Genomic DNA, 15,619 nt, shown 5'->3' with positions numbered 1-15,619 from the left:
TAGGTACAAGAGAATGTAACAGACATAGCTACATTTAAAAAATAAAAAAACAGGGGCGCCTGGGTGGCTCAGTCAGTTAAGCGTCCGACTTCAGCTCAGGTCATGATCTCACGGTTCGTGGGTTCAGGCCCTGCATCGGGTTCTGTGCTGACAGCTCAGAGCCTGGAGCCTGCTTCACATTCTGTGTCTCCCTCTCTCTCTGACCCTCCCCTGCTCACGCTGTCTCTCCCTCAAAAATAAATAAAACATTAAAAAAAAAAAACACAACAAACTTGTAACAACTGCAGTCACATACAAAAACTACTCTTAAAAAAAAATAAAAAACAAAAAACAAAACAACTGACTTAAAGCCAGACACTGTCTGAGCCTTAGATATATACCAGACATTCTGGATTCTCTATATTACCAAGTGAGTGGCCAGAAATCTGGGAAGACTAAACCATGTATTTTTAAGAGAAAGCAAACCTGACACAGAACTACTTTATTTAAGAAACTCAGGGTGTGGGGGGGAGGGGGGACCACCTGGATGGTTCAGTTGGTTAAGTGTCTGACTCTTGATCTCTGCTCAGGTCTTGATCTCAACGTCATGAACTGAAGCCCCACGTTGGGCTCCATGCTGTGTGTGAAGCTACTTGGGGAAAAAAAAAGGAAAAGAAAAGAAACCCTGGGAAAAAAAACTTACCTACCTGTTATTAGTTTTTCCTATATGTAAACCTTTTACATTTTAAAATGTACTTTTTTTGAGAGAGAGAACGAGAGAGCATGCAGGCACAAGTAGGGGAGGGGGCAGACAGGAGAGAGAGAGAATCCCAAGCAGGTTCCATGCTGTCAGTGCAGAGCTTGATCTCATGAACCGTGAGATCATGACCTGAACTGAAATAGTTGGATGCTTAACCGACTGAGCCACCCAGACGCACCTGTAAAACCTTCACATTTTTAATTTCTCTTTTAAAGACAGATAAACTAAAATATTGGCAGTTGGAGTTTCCAGAATAATAACAATAATAATAATAAAGAACATATAAGGTTAGGTGTTGCTATATACCACAGTAAAAAGCTACACCAACACAGAAAAGGGAAAAAACATACTCTGGAATATGAAAGGAAAAATAAGACTTCAGAAATCTGCACAAAAAAATTAAATACTTATTGTCTGGTCATTAAATATGTTCCTGAAGAGTACATAAACAGGACAGAAAAACAAGAGAAAAAAATCTAATCAGNAATCAGGGTCTTATTGTGACGAAATCTAAGTTATCTATACATAGGGGTCAGGGCCACAGAATACAGAAAAAATATATTTAATTTCTTAAATGGGAGAAGGAATTCAGGATGAACTGCCCTTCAATTTTTCAATGTCTATTTTTGTTGCAATAATATTTGTGCAACAAATAATAGTTTTTAACAGCTAAGTTTTATTCTTCTTTCTTCTTTTGTTCTTATGCTGAAGGAGTTACAATGTTTACCAAATCTACAGAAAGGTAATTAGCAGAAACAATGCTATAAAGTTCCAAAGTTCACAAATTATGTATATATGACTACCATTCCATCCAGTCTTACAGTTTATTTTTATTTATTTATTTATTTATTTATTTAATGTTTTATTTATTTCTGAGAGAGAGAGAGAGAGAGAGAGAGAGCGCATGCAGGGCAGGGTCAGAGAGAGAGGGAGACACAGAATCCAAAACAGGCTCCAGGCTCTGAGCTGTCAGCACGGAGCCTGACGGGAGCCTGACGCGGGGCTCAAACCCACGAACCGTGAGATCATGACCTGAGCGGAAGTCAGACGCTTAACCAATTGAGCCACCCAGGCGGCCCACCAGTCTTACAGTTTAAAACTATTTGACTCTAAGATTCTTTGACTCAAATATTTAGCCCAGAAGGTCTTGTGTTGCATGTCAATGGCTAGGCAATGGAGCACAAAAGCTGGTGCCTACCATCTTGGAGCTGACAGCCTCATGGGCCAAACAAAACACTTAAAACATTTAAAATGGAGAAAAACACACTAAGGAAAACAGGGAGAACTGTAACGGGGGGCACCCCAGACATTCAGAAATCAGCATTTAGGTTAGGAGTTTAAGGTGGAGGAGGAAGTCAGCAGAAGTGTGGGATGGGTGGGGGCGCCTGGGTGACTCAGTCAGTTAAGTGTCCAACTTCAGCTCAGGTCATGATCTCATGGTTCGTGGGTTTGAGCCCTGCACTGGACTCTGTGCTGACAGCTCGAAGCCTGGAACCTGCTTCAGATTCGGTCTCCCTCTCTACCCCTCCCCACTTGTGCTCTGTCTCTGTCTCTCTCTCAAAAATAAACAAACATGAACAAAGTTAAAAGAAAAGAAGTGTGGGATGGGTGAACAGACACGTCAGCAAAGAAAATAGAACCCAGTGAGCAAGGGAGAGAGAGGCCACAGATGAGGCTGGTGAGCAAGGCAGGAACCAGACTACGCGGGACTAGGGAGGTCATGGTGAAGGGTCAGTACTTTACCCTAAGGGAACAGCAACATCATCCAACTTTAAATGGAGGGAGATGAAGGATGGCAAGACAGGGAGGGGGGGAAGGGAGCCTAGCCACTGCAGGCGTCAAGGGAGAGTAGGGATTCCCTGAGCTAGTGCAGTGACAGAAAGGGACAGATGTGGAGTAATACTTTGGGAGTGGAACCTGCAGGGCTTATGGACTTCATGTAGATGTGATGGAAAGACAGGAGGATAAATCTTCAGTTTCATGCACGAATGACCCAGTGTGGGACGGCAGCACTTGCTAGTATGGGGAAGATTTGGGGAAGACCAGGGGTGTCCCCACAGTAGCAGTGCATACAGGGGCCTGGAGGCCACAGAAGTGGACTGATCACACATATGGGAGGGTCACCAGCACGCAGACAGTTCTTAAGTCCCAAGGCTACATGGAGACCCGACGGGGGCTGGGGGGGCACCCAGAAATGAGCATTGAGAAACTGACATTCATAAGCTGTGCTGAAGCTAGCAAAGTAGATGGAGAGGATGGCCTGAGAGATTAATGGCCGGTTCAGGGATGCCACAGGAAGACAGGGTCTCTAAGGGCCTATGTGAGCTGCTGAATGGAGTCAAATGGTTCCTTGGATTTGGCCACACAGAGGCACTGGTGACTTTGACAAGAGAATGCCTGTTATTATTATTTTTTATGTTTATTTATCTATATTGAGAGAGAGAAAGAGTACGAGCTTGAATGTGAGCAGAGAGAAAGACACAGAGGGAGAAAAAGAGAGAGAGAGAGAGAGAGAGAGAGAGAGAGAGAATGAATCCCAAGCAGGCTCTGCGTTCTTAGCACAGAGCCTGATGCAGGGCTCAATCCCATGACCTGTGAGATCATGACCTGAGCTGAAATCAAGAGTTGGACACTCAGCCGAGCCACCCAGGCGCCCTTGAGGATGCTTGTTCTTGTGTAGGAGCGGAAGCCAGATTTCAGTGACCTGAATGATGCCATTTATATAAAGTTTCATGCTGTGCAAAACAATACCTTATACTTATTTATGGATACATGTATACAGAGTAAAAATATAAAAATATGCATAGGACTCACAAACTCCAAATTCAATAGAAATTGTCTCTACAAAGGAAGAGATGTGAGTGAGACAGTAAAAAGGTACAAAGGAAATTTAGCTGCATTTGTAAATAGTATTTTTTTCTGTTAAAAATAAACAGCATGAATGGGATGTGTGGCTGACTCAGACTGTACAGCATACGACTTTGATCTCGGAGTTGTGAGTTCAAACCCTGCACTGGGCATAGAGCCTACTTAAAAATAAGTAAGTGAGCAAATAAATAAATAATTAAATGGTATGCAGTAACTGACAAGAAGATTCACTTGAGAAAGCTAAACAGGCAGACAGAGGGTATGTGTGACATTTCCTATATGCCTGAAAGGTTGCATAATAATCTTTTTTAGAATGGCTCAAAGGTAAGGTGGACAATTCTTCCAAGAAGTAGCTGTGAAAAGAGCAGAGAAACCGGGCAGGACAGCAAGGATTTCTGTGTTTGCATGCCTGTTCACGTAGTTGCAGGGGGGCACGTGCTGAAGAGGAGGGAGAGAAAACACAGGGCTCCACCACACAGGCCCTGAGGGTGGGGGAAGGCGGGGACAGGGCAGACCCTGGATTCTCAGCACGATGGTGTAAACAGGAGAGCATGATGGTGTCAAAAGAAGACCGTGCGCCCAGTATTAAGGGTGTGAATAAGGGCATGAGCTCATTAAGGGTATGAGCTGCATGATCAGGAGGCTGGAGCCCAGCAGGTCCCACTTTCACATTTGACCCCACTTAGCATTTCAGGGCTGCTCTGACAAACACTGAGAGGCAGAGGAAAGCCCTTAACATGAAAGAGAGACCAAAACAAACAAGAAAAAGAAACTGAAAAGAATTAAAAAGAAATAACAAGAGCATAAAACTGAAATAATAAGAAAATTAGAGAACGTACAAAGTATGTAAATCATATTTAAAACTTTGATTAAAGGAGATTTCTAAAACATGAAATGAGGGGCGCCTGGGTGGCTCAGTCAGTTGGGCGGCCGACCGGCTCAGGTCATGATCTCACGGTTCGTGGATTCGAGCCCTGTGTCGGGCTCTGTGCTGACAGCTAGCTCAGAGCTTGGAGCCTGTTTCAGATTCTGTGTCTCCCTCTCTCTCTGATCCTCCCCTTCTCACACTGTCTCTTTCTCTCAGAAATAAATAAAACATTTAAAAAAATTAAAAAATAAACAAACATGAAATGAAATACTTTGCCAACTTAATTACGGAAGGATTCAAACTAAAAATTATATAAGAAATTAATACTATACTCCTTAACTATAAATTATCTTTTTGACTCTCAAATGGATCAAAAAGTTCTAGTTAAAAAATCTTGACTTGGAAGACTTTTCCACCTGCCCCCCGGACCACCGTGGAAACCCCAAAAAAACAAATAATCTAGTGAAGAAATGGGCAAAAGACATGAACAGATATTTTTCCAAAGAAGACATCCAGATGGCTCACAGACACATGAAAAGATGCTCAACATCACTCATCATCAGGGAAACACAAATCAAAACCACAATGAGTTACCACCTCACACCTGTCAGAATGGCTAAAATTAACAACTCAGGCAACAACAGTTGTTGGCGAGGATGCAGAGAAAGGGGAACTTTGGCACTGTTGGTGGCTAAATGGGAATGCAAACTGGTGCAGCCACTCTGAAAACAGTATGGAAGTGCCTCAAAAAAATTAAAAAAAGAACTATCCTATGACCCAGCAATTGCACTACAAGGTATTTATTCAAAGGGGCACATGCACCTCGATGTTTACAGCAGCACTATCAAAAATAGTGCTTTTATTGATAAAGTACTCTTTCCAAATATCCATTGACTGATGGATAAGAGCCCAAATATCCATTGACTGATGAATGGATAAAGAGGATGTGGTGTACACACACACACACACACACACACACACAGGCACACACAGGAATATTATTCAGCAATTAAAAAGAATAAAATCTTGCCACTTGCAACAACATGGCTGGAACTAGAGCATATTATGCTAAGTGAAATAAATCAGTGAGAGGAAGATATATATATGATTTCACTCATTTGTGGAATTTAAGCAGCAAAAACAAATGAGCAACGGGGAAGGGAAGGAAAAATAAGATAAAGACAGGGAGGGAGGCAAACCATAAGAGACTCGTACTGGGGCGCCTGGGTGGCTCAGTTGGTTAAGCATCTGACTTCAGCTCAGGTCATGATCTTGCAGTTCCTGAGTTTGAGCCCCATGTCGGGCTCTGTGCTAACAGCTTGGAGCCTGGAGCCTGCTTCAGATTCTGCATCTCCCTCTCTCTCTGCCCTTCTCCCACTCATACTGTCTCTCTCAAAAATAAATAAACATTAAAAAAATTTTTTTAGGGGTGCCTGGGTGGCTCAGTCGGTTAAGCACCCGACCGGCTCAGGTCATGATCTCACGGTTCATGGGTTCGAGCCCCGCATCGGACTCTCTGCTGACAGCTAGCTCAGAGCCTGGAGCCTATCTTTGGATTCTGTATCGCCCTCGCTCTCTGACCCTCCCCTGCTCATGCTGTCTTTCTCTCTCAAAAATAAATAAAACATTAAAAAAAATTTTTTTAAGAGACTCTTAAATACCGAGAACAAATTGAAGTTTAATGGAGAGGTGTTGGGTGGGAGGATGGGCTAAGTGACGGGCATTAAGGAGGGCACTTGTTGGGATAAGCACGGGGTATTATATGTAAGTGGTGAATCACTAAATTCTACTCCTGAAGCCAATACTACACTATATGTGAACTAGCTTGGATTTAAATAAAATTTTAAAAAATAATAAATTTTTAAAAATAATAATAAAAAGAAGATTATGTGGGGCGCCTCAGTCGGAAGAGCATGTGGCTCTTTATCTTGGGGTCGTGAGTTTGAGCCACATGTTGGGTGTAGAGATTACTTAAATAAATTAACAACAAAAGAAAACAAAGTACCTATAAGAAATGTGATGTCACTGACCACATCCCCACCTGGCTCCTGGCTGGCTGCTTACTCTCTGCAGGCAGCTCTGGCCTGTCTTTCCAGACTTCGGCTCCAGCCCCTTCTTCCTGGTCCGTCTTCCTGAACCTTTGCTGCACTGCTCCTAGTCAGAGGCAGGGCCCTTTCTTTGGGCTCCTGCACGCCATCACAGCCCTCTAACCCTGTTCCCGTAGGCCCTTCCTCTTAGGAGACTGTGGGCAGAGGCTGTCACCCCAGTGCCTGGCGCATGCCTGGCACAAGGTGGGCATTCACAAAAGCATTTACTGTCAAATGAATGAACAAGCTAATGATAACAGTTTAAAACTAAAATTTCTAAATAAAATGCCCCTTTTAGGAACCAACAGGCAAAGGTCCTCTGGAGCCTCTCCTATTTGAACACAGGGCACCAATCTCCCCCAGGCAGGGTTACCTCAGCAGCCCCCCGCCAGGATCGCACGGCTTCCTCCAATTCGGGTGTGTGGCTCATGCCAGATAAGCCGCCGCTGCCGTTCTTTTTTTCTGGCACAACCACCTCGGCAAAGCAGGAGTGAGCCACTGGCTGGACCTTCTGTAGTGCCTGGGTCAAAAACTGGAAATGGACCTGCACCACTGTCAGGAAACATCGCCCCAACACCTGTGAAAACAAGAAAGCCAGGGATCTTTAGGTTGTGGCGGGCTAATGCGTTAGTGCAGTAAATTCTCAACTATCAGTGTGAGCAGCAGGTAACAACACTCGGACATCTGAAATCACAGGAAGTTAGAAGGTCACCAGGCTTTAGAGGGATCTTTGGTCTCATGTTTGCACCTGGGTACCTGATGTCTAGAAGTCAAAATGTTTCCACCATAGCAAACCCCAAGGTTCGAATGGCCCATCCCAGTTCCCAGCTAGCCCCCCACTCCTGGTCTCCACTCCCCTCATGTGGACTCGGGCTCACACAACCCCGGGTCGTCTTTGAGCTCCTACAAAGGAACCCACAGTTTCAGTTATGTCCACACAGCATTCAGAGGGCAGAGTGAAAGCCATGGGACCAGAAATCTGAAAGGTCAGTTTAACTATAAGACGACACTATTTATTAGAAATGGAATCCAAAGATACAGGTTATTTTGGTAACACTGTTATCAACATAGTTTTATTAACACAGCTGTGTGTCATGAATTCCAGTCTTAGGAAACAAAGCTGATAGACCAGTCTTCTATGAGTCAGCAAAGCTTATTTGTCAGAACCTTAGAAACTCACTCACCTGGACGTCATCAGTAGTTAGTTGGTGGATGGAACAGTCCATTCAAAGGGAATTCATTTAAAAAGTATTATATACATATGCTAATATACACTATTAATATGTAACTATAATAATTTACATGTCAAAAAATTCTATAGACCAGAAATATTTTAAGATACAAATGTGCATTTCTCTGCCAAGGACAAAGCTGGTTTTTGACCCTGTCAGTCCATTTGTTCTCCTGAGGGACCCTACCTACAAAAGTGTTCTCTACGATTTCCTATTTCTTTTTCTTTAAAGGAGAGCAAGCACTTGCCGCTTACAAAGTAACTTGAGCAGAGAACTTCTTGACTACTGACATCTTCCCCTAAATTTTTACATTGGTTTTGCCCATATGAAATTTGACAGTCACATTTTTCCCACAGAGGATATGTCATATTTCATTGGTTTATACAGTAGATTAACTTACTTAAAAATTACTATATTTACTGAGCTTGCAATTTATTCAATGGGTAGGAGTGCAGTGGGGCGGGCCCACTTGTTGCCGGCGCTTGTGCACTGCTGTGGAGAGGTGGTGAAGGCTGGGGAGCTGTTTCCATTGCCTGTACAAGGAACTAAAAGCTGACCCCAGTGTCCACCCTCTAGCCCAGCCCTGTCCCTTGAGGCGGCCAAAAACAAGACTCAAGTCTGGTCCTGTTACCTCCCAGCACCCATTTCAGATACTGTCCTTTTCCTTTCTTTTTAATGTTTTATTTATTTCTGAGAGAGAGAGAGAGAGAGAGAGAGAGAGAGAGAAAGAGAGAGAGAGAGAGAGAGGGGCAGTGTGAGCAGGGGAGGGTCAGAGAGACAGGGAGACACAGAATCTGAAGCAGGCTCCAGGCTCCAAACTGTCAGCACAGAGCCCGACGCGGAGCTCGAACCCACGAACCGTGAGATCATGACCCAGGTGCCCAGATGCTGTCCTCTTCCATCCCCACTGGTTGGAGCTCTGTTTCCCAGAGAAAGAGTCAGGCAAATCTCAGTGGTGACACTTATTCCCTCTGCTTTTGCCCTATGGAAGTCACCAGGTCCAAACTGAAACTGATGAACTCACATAAATCTCATACTAAAGCATCCTCCCTCTACAGAGAACAATTAGAATTATAGGCTGGACTCCCCCCAGACCTTCTGGGTTTGCACTCATACCTGCCTCCAAGCTCTTCCCCGTCAATGATCGGTGCCAGATGGGGCAGGGTAAGGGACACAGAGGAAGCAGACCTAGCAACCCAGAGTCATGTGACAGGGATAGAATAAACAACATGTATTTCATATTACAGTACACAATACAGTACTTCGTACCCACTAGCAGCCAGCCTTGATCAAACACTCAGCATGCACTTCACCTATGCTAAAGATCTCACATGGATTATCTCATTTAATCCTAGGAACAACCGTATGAAGTCATTCCCATTTTACAGACAGTAAGAGCAAGGCACAGAAAGGTTATGAAACTCTGTCATCGGGGGCGCCTGGGTGGCTTAGTCGGTTAAGCGCCCGACTTGTGCTTAGGTCATGATCTCGCAGTTCGTGGGTTCGAGCCCCGTGTCGGGCTCTGTGCTGACTGCCAGCTCAGAGCCTGGAGCCTGTTTCAGCCTGTGACTCCCTCTCTCTGACCCTCCCCTGCTCACGCTGTCTCTCTCTCTCTCCTAAAAATAAATAAAACATTAAAAAAAAAAAATTTTGAAACTCTGTCATCGGGACACAAACTGGATGTGACAGGGTAGGCACCTGACTCAAGTTTCTGTGCCCTTAGCCAGTATGTCCCACTGCCTTCAGTCGGCTCTAAACAGCTGGATACAGCTGTGGGCTGGCAGTGCTGAGACCAGGCACATAATAAACTCAATCCTCACTGGCCTTGGACAATGAGGGAATCCTGAAGGCGCACACGGGGCCCACATAGGAGGAGGAGTGGAGCTAGCTCCTCAGGCACCCACTCCTTCTCTTCCTCCTCCCGCAGCCTCTTGGCCGGTATGGCAAAGATGTACAGGCCAGGTACCGTGTGCCCTGGGGTCACAGTCTTACAGCCTCGGATGATTCAAGGGAGTCACTCATTCGGTCAACAAACATGGACTATGTGAATACCCAATATGTACAAAGCACACCAGGCCAGATGCTGCCGCAAGAAAGACGATGAGCAAGTCCTTGTCCTCATGAGGGTTACTTCCTGATGGCGGAGAACAAACTGCTAAGTGGAGATGCAAAGTCCGGGGCTACTGGAGAAGGAACACTAAGGGACAGGGTGGGAAGGAAAGGGCTCTCTGAGGGAAGGACTAAGGGAAGAGTAAACCACCCCTCCCCTTTCTAAAAGGGAAAATCCTGGGGAGGCCTGATGCAGGGCCCCAGGGTCCAGAATAGGAGAGCGCTGGCTGTCGGGAGGATGGGGTGGGGGAGGGTGCCCCCGTTGAGGGTAGGAAGTGGAAGGAGGGCAATGCCGCTGCAGGAATAAGTGGGGAAGAGATACTGGACAGTTTAAAAGGCAGACATTTGGTTTGTTGTCTTCACCACTTTTACACGCTTGACCTTGGATGCGTCATTTAATCTAAATTTCTTCCCTGTAAATAAGGAATGATGAGAACAAGAGCTCGGCATCCCCCTCCTCCCACCCATGACACAGGGAGCAGCAGTCCAAATTACACTTGCGACAAAATAGCTGTGCTGTAAACGATTCATTAAAAGCCAATCAAAGCAATGGCTACCCTGGACTTCGGAAAAGCCATTTCACAGAATATCTGCTCTAAGAGTTTCGAGCAACAGATGCATAAACACTACCTCCTCTTGAGAGAGAGCACCTGCCTCTGGGCATTTCCTGTCTCAGTCCAGCTCTCCTCCTGGAACACACCCCACCCCCCTTGACCCAGACTCGGGCTAGTCCTTGGGGTCTTCCTGAGAAACCTGGAAAGAAATACTGACTCTAAAGTTGTGAATTCGAAAGCATGTGACCTCAGGGCCATGGGCAGCTATTTTCTCCTTCACACGGAGAATGTTGCCTGGACTGCAGGATTCAGTGAGGCTGCATAACAGACGTGGCAACCTGGGGAAGGGATGAGTGGAGTGGTCAGAGACACTGCAGTTTAAAATGTCAATGGAGGTGGGGCGCCTGGGTGGCGTAGTCGGTTAAGCGTCCGACTTTCGCTTAGGTCATGATCTCGCGGTTCGTGTGTTCGAGCCCCGCGTCAGGCTCTGTGCTGACTGCCAGCTCAGAGCCTGGAGCCTGTTTCAGAGTCTGTATCTTCCTCTCTCTCTGACCCTCCCCTGCTCACACTGTCTCTCTCTCTCCTAGAAATAAATAAAAATATAAAAAAAAAATTTTTTTAAAAATAAATAAATAAAATGTCAATGGAGGGGCGCCTGGGTGGCTCAGTTGGTTGAATGTCTGACTTCAGCCTAGGTCATGATCTCGTTGTTCCTGAGATTGAGCCCTGCGATGGACTCTGTGCTGACAGCTCAGAGCCTGGAGCCTGTTTAAGATTCTGTGTCTCCTCTCTTTCTCTGCCCCTCCCCCACTCATGCTCTGTCTCTCTCTCTCAAAAATAAATAAAACATTAAAAAAAATAAAATGTCAACAGAGCTATACAATTGCAGCTGTACCAACAACTACCGTTTACTGAGTGCTTAACCCATACTAAGCACTTCACTTGCAGTGAAGCAACTCTGTGGATAAGAGAAATGCATCCACTTTCCAGATGATAACACCGAGGCTTTGAGAAAGAAACCTGTTCGAATGCTGTGCAGGTGATAAGAGGTACAGCAGAGATCTGATTCCAGATATGTTCCACTCCAAAAGCTGTCTGTGCTCCTAACCACATGCAGGAACCCTGCTGTCCCCCACACACTGTGAGGCCCTGAGATGGGAAAGGAGACGGAGAGGCATGGCTCAGTCTTCTCTAACAGAGGAAAAGGGACTGGGACAAGATATCAAGTGGGGTGGCCTGTGGCACTCCTTTGGTGGCATGAGTCTCATCATTTATGAATCCATAGCAGAGAGCAGCTGCTAAGACTGGGTGGAAATAGCCATGTTACAGCAGGGAGAGGGTACCAGGGGCTTGGGAGAAAGAGCGGCTTCTCTTACCTCTTGACAAATTCCAAACCCAAAAACATCTGTTCAGTCCTTCGGTATACATCAGTCTCATTTAAGAATTACGAATAAAGCAATCGGATTTAACTGGCATTTGCATTAAATTTTTTTTAAGTTTATTTATTTTGAGAGAGACAGAGACAGTGTGAGCAGCGGAGGGGTAGAGAGAGAGAATCCCAAGCAAGCTCTGCACCACCAGCACAGAACCCAATGTGGGCCTCAAACTCACGAAACCATGAGATCATGACCTGAGCTGAAATCAAGAGTTGGACACCTAACCAACTGAGCTATCCAGCTGCCCTGGCAGTTGCATTTTTAAAAGCCTAATCTAGGGGAGCCTAGCTGGCTCAGTAGGAGAAGCATGTGACTTATGATCTCAGGGTTGTGAGTTTGAGCCCCAAGTTGGGTACAGAGATTATTAAATAAATAAAACTAAAAAAAAAAAAAAAAAGCTCAATCTATTCAAGGCATTCCAAGTTGATGGAATTTCAGGCCAAATTCAGACTTCTGCATTAAGAGAAATCTTGTATTTTATTATTTAAAAAAAACCTCTCAGTTTTCATTCAGTTCTTTTTTTAAGTTTATTTATATTTATTTTGAGTGAGAGAGAGAGAGGGAGGGAGAGAGGGAGAGAGGAAGGGAGACAACTCAAGCTGGGCAGGGTCAGAGATTGAGAGAAAGAGAGAATCCCAGGCTCTACACTGTCAGTGGGGAGCCTGACTCTGGGCTCAAACCCACCAACCGTGAGATCATGGCCTGAGCCAAAATCAAGAGTCGGACGCTCAACTGACTGAGCCACCCAGGCGCCCCAAGAGAAACCTTTTAGTGTGACTTCTATTCTCATAAAGGCCCAATTCCTAAATATAGACTAATCAGTGACCTTGCCACTCCTGCCTCTAAATGTCCATGGAGCATTCTGGATTATAAACAGCCATCAAGGATCTACTAAAAGGAAACCTTGTTTTCTGGGACTCCCTGATGGTGGCGGAAACGTGGTAGGAGCTCACTCTCCCATTCCTGTGTACACATACCACATCTGCTGCTAAGGGCGTTGTGTTGATGGTTAAAACCAGAGAACCTTTTCTTCTTGGTGATGTTTATATTTTATTAATTCAACCAGGTTTTAGTTTAAGGTTGCCCTATTCAAGTCCTCAAAAGACTACCCTTTCTACGCCGCCATAGTTGCTGAGGACCAATTTAACTCTACCTTCCTAGAATATTTCAGAATTTAGTTTTAGGATGGGGCGCCTGGGTGGCTTAGTCGGTTAAGCGTCCGACTTTCGCTTAGGTCATGATCTCGTGGTTCGTGGGTTCGAGCCCCGCGTCGGGCTCTGTGCTGACTGCCAGCTCAGAGCCTGGAGCCTGTTTCAGTCTGTGACTCCCTCTCTCTCTGACCCTCCCCTGCTCACGCTGTCTCTCTCTCTCCCCTAGAAATAAATTAAAAAAAACATTAAAAAAAAAAAAGTGAAAAAAAAAAAAGAATTTAGTTTTAGGGGCGCTTGGGTGGCTTAGTCAGTTGGGCAGCCGACTTCGGCTAAGGTCATGATCTCACGGTTGGTGGGTTCGAGCCCCACATCGGGCTCTGTGCTGACAGCTAGCCTGTTTCAGATTCTGTGTCTCCCTCTCTCTCTGACCCTCCCCTGCTCACGCTGTCTCTCTCAGGAATAAATAAAATGTTAAAAAAAAAACAACCCACAATATTTAGTTTTAGTTGCTGCTGCTCTAGGGCCAAGCAAGGCCTGACTCAGCCCTGAATACATGCCGTTGCTGGGATCATGGGGTACCTAAATCTACCCATCCACCAACATGCCTAGTGATTTTCACATCAATACACACAATGTCGCACTAAATTCGTTTTCTACTTTACCTCACTTAACAACCCGTCTTTCTCACATCCCCAGAGTGAAGAACAAATAAAACTGACAAAGATACCAACCACATCGTCAAACACTTCCAGGAATTCCATCATTTATTTCTGATCGGTTTAAAAGTCCAGAGTGAATGAAATGAAGGCGATCTGGATTGGCTGCTTTTATTAGAAATTCCAAAGTCATTCAATCATTTCTTTCTCTTCAATATTTACTTTTACCTTAAACATTACAGTTGGTTCCAAGTTCCCTCAACCTTGCTCTTTTGTTCGTATGATAATTCCAGAGTTATTACGTAATGACCTAACCAACAGACCAGAATATGATATAAAGACCTAAATGTGTCTCCAGAGAAATAGAGAATGCAGTGGACCATGCCCAGGCTATGGAAAGTGCTTTGCAAAGATTAGATTACAGTATAAAAATGCAAAAAAGAAACTTACTGAAACTATGCATATAGTCTGACCTAAAAACCGATTACAGGGAGTGTTTAAGTATTTAAAAATTTAAAAAGCAACTAACAAAACAAAGATCTCTTTGCAACCGGTATTAACCCAGAGCATAAAGAAGCTGCCATGTTATGTATAGGAGAGAAAATATGGAAAGGAAAGAAAAGCTAACATGTGCCCAAGGGTGGCTAAGCCAATACCAAATGCTAATCACTCACACAAGATTATATTCTGCCTCTGGATATGCTGTTTCCTTGCTGGTAAAAATATCAACAGACACAGTTACAGAACTCCTGCTTCATGGACCAAGCGCTCAGGAGCACAAAACCTTTTATGTCAGTAAAACATAATCATTGCAAACAAATTAGAGGGAAAAAGATCAGCTAAATAAAAACCTACCAAATATTACTAAATAGATAGAACCAATGATTATACATTTCTTGTACAGCCTACATTTGTACCTGTAGACGGTCTTTTTGTAAAAAATAGATTGTTTATATGTTCTCTTTTTTTATTTGTTAAAAATTTTTTAAAAATATTTATTTTTGAGAGAAACAGACAGACAGACAAAGCAGGAGTTGGGGAGGGGCAGAGAGAGAGGGAGATACAGAATCTGAACCAGACTCCAGGCTCTGAGCTGTCAGCACAGAGCCCAATGTGGGCTCAACCCCATGAGCCGGGAGATCATGACGTGAGCTAAAGTCAGACACTTAACCAACTGAGGCACCCAGACACCCCTATGTGTTCTGTTTTTGTTTTTTATTTATTTTTTATTCTTTATTTTCGAGAGAGAGTATGAGCGAGTGAGTGAGCGCGAGTGGGGGAGGATCAGAGAGAGGGAGACACAGAATTCAAAGCAGGATCCAGGCTCTGAGCTATTAGCACAGAGGTCGACACAGGGCTCAAACTCCCAAACTGCGATATCATACGAGAGAGGGCGCGTTCAGGGTGGTATGGCCGTAGACCAAACTGTGATATCATGACCCAAGCTGACTGAGCCCCCCGGGCACCCTCTTATGTGTTCTGTTTTATAACCTACAGTCCAAAAGAAAATATATCAACAACTTATTACCATGCCAACACACATAGGGACTTTTATATTTTAGCTACGTTACTATAAATCTTAACATAATTAATAAGGATAATTATAAAATATCACTCAGGGCATAAAAAAGTGAAAGGCTATTCAAGGTAACTAAGTCCATATTAACTTTGGTAAACAAAGGAACCCTGCTCTTATAGTAATTTTTCCCATTCAAAATGCAAGTTTCCTCCATAAACAAGCAAATTTATATTGTTGGCCTCTACAGGGCAGAGTTAAAAATATATTTAAGTCACCCAGACAAGCATATGGCCTGGGAGCCTAGTAGAGTTCAGGAAATTCTTTTTGTTGATATGAGTGTATTTTTCATTCAAAGTTGGCACTTCAGTCAAGAAGAAAAAATTACCAGGGTGTCTGGGTG

The 15,619-nt window shown here is 44.3% G+C and overlaps 1 protein-coding gene across 4 annotated transcripts in view; it reads right to left on the bottom strand.

Moving 5' to 3' along the window:
• GARRE1 (granule associated Rac and RHOG effector 1) overlaps nt 1-15,619 on the bottom strand; it is a 78,233-nt gene that overhangs the window by 18,845 nt on the left and 43,769 nt on the right. For all 4 annotated transcript variants that reach the window (XM_077754657.1, XM_077754661.1, XM_077754659.1 and 1 more), the window contains one exon: nt 6,936-7,139. In XM_077754657.1, the coding sequence (XP_077610783.1) occupies nt 6,936-7,139 (204 nt within the window). The remainder of the gene's footprint in view (nt 1-6,935; nt 7,140-15,619) is intronic.

This window comes from Crocuta crocuta, unplaced genomic scaffold (genome assembly GCF_008692635.1).
Source record: "Crocuta crocuta isolate KB4526 unplaced genomic scaffold, BGI_CrCroc_1.0 scaffold121, whole genome shotgun sequence".
Classification (NCBI taxonomy): Eukaryota; Metazoa; Chordata; class Mammalia; order Carnivora; family Hyaenidae; genus Crocuta; species Crocuta crocuta.
Note: the sequence above shows the minus strand (reverse complement) of the source record. Positions and strands in the feature narration are given on the sequence as shown.